This window comes from Branchiostoma floridae, chromosome 4 (genome assembly GCF_000003815.2).
Source record: "Branchiostoma floridae strain S238N-H82 chromosome 4, Bfl_VNyyK, whole genome shotgun sequence".
NCBI lineage: Eukaryota > Metazoa > Chordata > Leptocardii > Amphioxiformes > Branchiostomatidae > Branchiostoma > Branchiostoma floridae.
This window is the reverse complement of record NC_049982.1, coordinates 32,078,571-32,081,783: the sequence shown is the minus strand read 5'-3', so window position 1 is coordinate 32,081,783 and position 3,213 is coordinate 32,078,571. Positions and strand designations below refer to the sequence as shown.

Below are 3,213 nucleotides of genomic sequence, written 5' to 3'. Positions count from 1 at the left end.
GAGAATTTTACACTGCTATCTATCAGTGATTGGCAACAAAGACATTACAAAGAACTAGACACCATCAGAGCTAGAATCAAAAGATTTAGAAACAGAAGTATTCCGTACATCATAAGACTGTTGAACAAAAACAATAAGCTTCAACACCTTATAAAACATTCTTTCTATAGCATTTATTGTATGTTACTGTTCGTAATGATTGTAATAACTAGCTGCTTTTGATACTCAGTAACTACTTTAATAACAATTCCTACACTACAGGAACCCTGCTACTCTGTGCCATCAGTGAGGAAGAAATAAAAAGCATTATCATTACTATTATTATCATCATACTTATTAGACATGTCTACCTACCTGTCTATCCTCCTGTCTGGATGGGAACAAGTAGTTGAGCAGGGGGATCTTTGAAGAGTGTCGACGCCACACTCTCAGCACATAGTCCTCCCAATGGATCATCTTAGCTGGGGAAACAATAGTTAAAATTATGGCAACAACAGTAAGTCATCTCACAGCACCCAAGGACAAGGTGCATGTGCAGCTGTGATACATTGCATAATTATGTTTTCCTAGGAAGGGGAAGGAAGACACATTGTTTTAGCTGGTGTGTTCTTTTTATGTCTAATTCTGTCAGGAGCCAATCAGAGCTTAGAACTGTGTTAGAACATTAACTGTACATTGTAAATGTGATCAATTTTGTTTTTCTTTTTACTCGCACACAAAACTATAGGGGGAGCCTAGGCCTGATGGAACAGTATTGTGTGTAAGTAGCTTGACAGAAGGCTCTGGGGAAAATATTCTGTATTTTTGCAAAATGTTGCCTTTCTCGTTGTATAATTCTGAATTTTTCTATGTGATTGCAACAAGTGATTGCAACAAACATGTTTAGTCAGTCTGTCAACATATTTATTTACATCAAAACTGGTTGGTTCAAATACTGGTAAAACAAATACAACGAGTACCAACTATTTTTCAAAATTCGTTAAAGACCCGAAGGCAAAAATGTATCAGTGCCATGACCTGATATGGACAAAAATAGCACATTGTACAAACTGCTGTAAATGCATTTAAGTTTGCGGAGATTTAATTTTGCAGTAGCACCATGCACTGCAGTCTCTTACAGTGTTATGGAAAAATGTTCGCAGTGGTTTTAAATTCTCGGTGAAGTGGCCGCCGCGAACGTTTCTGCATTTACAGTATCTAAGAACCTAGACCCAACTGACCTAGAATGAGCATGATGGGTATTGTAGGTAAGGTGACCAATAGGAAGATGGGGTCCACACTCTCGATGATGTCTAGGCCTTCCTTGTGTCCTAACACCTGCATGACGGTGAAGGCCCCGTACGACACAGCTGACCAGTAGATGGACCCAACAACGATGCCCGCGGCAGCATACGGTACAACTTTGTACACGATACGGTCGGCTACATCGATGAGGTACATCAGGGGGCCTGTGAGACAAGGCAGCAAACAAAACTGGTGAGAAGTAGTCTGTGTAACACAAACTCTGCTGTCTGGGGCTGTAACGGGCCTCTTCCTGTAGAGGCCGGCCGGACGTTGGGAGGGCTGCTATAAGCAAGATTTAATCTAGCTAGGTGAGATCATTTCCACTCTAAAATGTATTGGATGAAATCATTTTTGAGTAATTACCTCAAACTTGCTTTCGGATCGGTAGGCCAAAAGGATAAAATTGTTTGGATTTTTGCATCTGATGAACACATACATTACTACTGGCTTCCAAATCCAATACATGAGCAAATTACTTCACACTTGGAGGGTTAAAAATGTGAGTGCCAGTGCTCACCCAGTTTGGGGAAAACGATTCTGTACTCGGTGTTACACTGCGGACAGGACACCACAGTGTTGCTGCGTCCCCTCTGCTTCTCATCGATCCACCTCTGCAGGCAGGAGTGGTGCACCCATCGGGTGGTTCCCTTACAGCGGCACGGCTGTGTCCACGTGGCCGCCCTGTCGTCTTCTTCTGTCGCAAAACACACCCAACAGGTTTTCCTGGAAGGTAGGAGGTGTTGGAGTTGGAGGAAGTCTTTCACAATAATCAGCATGTATCCTGACTCCCAGGATTTGAACGCCTGCCCATCCCGAACCACCAGATCACAACCCCAGACGCTAAAATTGTTACGCCAAAAGGCTTAAAGCCAATTGGCATTATCAGTTTAGCAGTCCTTGAAACCTACTGTTTAACACTATGACCACAGTCACCACACAATGGCATCAAATATTTTCTCCATGATTGACTTCCATTGCTCTGATAAAGGTTTTGACTACTTTATCATAAAAGCCCTCATTCATGATAATAAATCTTCCAACTGACCAGCTTGACATGTTGTTTACCTTGCCTCTTTGTGAATGTTCCGTCTTTTTTTCCTCAAGAAAAACGCTAACTATGCTCTATACAATTTGTAACACCAACTATTGTTGACAATACAACGTGATACTAGAATCTAAATTCTAGCTTTTCATAATTAATGACAACCATACTTTGATAGAATATCTACCAACTTCACACACTTGAAACAACATTACGTAAACGTTACAAACACACAACCAGCACTGTTGACGTAACAACTTGTCAAACGTTACCTGTCTTCAGAGTTTAGTCGCTGCAGCCCCGTTTGACTTTGCACGTCACTTCTGTCGGCCATTTTGGAGAAGATTTTCGAGCCCCCGTCTCTCCGAATCCGTGTTACGAGGGGATTCTGTATCATAAACACGCTGTACTCTCGAAAAAAAATGTACGAAAGCAAAAGTCACCGATGAAACAGTGTTTCTCTGCGTTTTAAACGCATCTAAACACGTTTAAAGAAGCGACCAGTTTCTTTTGACCCGGAAGTACCAACCTAAACCATGTTGGTGGTATCACACAGCAGTCTGGTATCACACAGCAGTTTGTCCAAGCGAAAATCTTCAAGCAGATGTTTAAGGGAAGGTGCCGAAGTCACGCACGTTCGCTCATACATTGCTTGCGCCAAAGCTACGTTTTGGTAGCGTTTGATTGAAGTTGAATGGTATAACTCAAGATAAGCTATGGTCGTGAAATTTGGTGGTATGCCCTTGCTTCTGCCTGGAGGCTTTCCTTGGTACAGAAGATTTTCCAGATTTTCTTTCTTGAGTTCTGGACAAGCAATAACCCCCTGGGACAAGTATGGCCATAATTTTGGGATGTTCGGTAAGAAGTGACATAAGTTTGGACCTTCC

At 42.0% G+C, this 3,213-nt stretch overlaps 1 protein-coding gene across 1 annotated transcript; it reads right to left on the bottom strand.

Moving 5' to 3' along the window:
• Nucleotides 1-354: 354 nt before the first annotated feature.
• LOC118414958 (E3 ubiquitin-protein ligase MARCHF5-like) lies at nt 355-2,906 on the bottom strand (the record flags this gene model as incomplete). Its single annotated transcript, XM_035819302.1, is given in 4 exon segments — nt 355-461; nt 1,221-1,448; nt 1,802-2,007; nt 2,599-2,906. Coding segments are annotated over 4 exon segments (666 nt in total), but the record flags the coding sequence as incomplete, so codon positions are not given.
• Between the last annotated feature and the right edge of the window lie 307 nt (nt 2,907-3,213).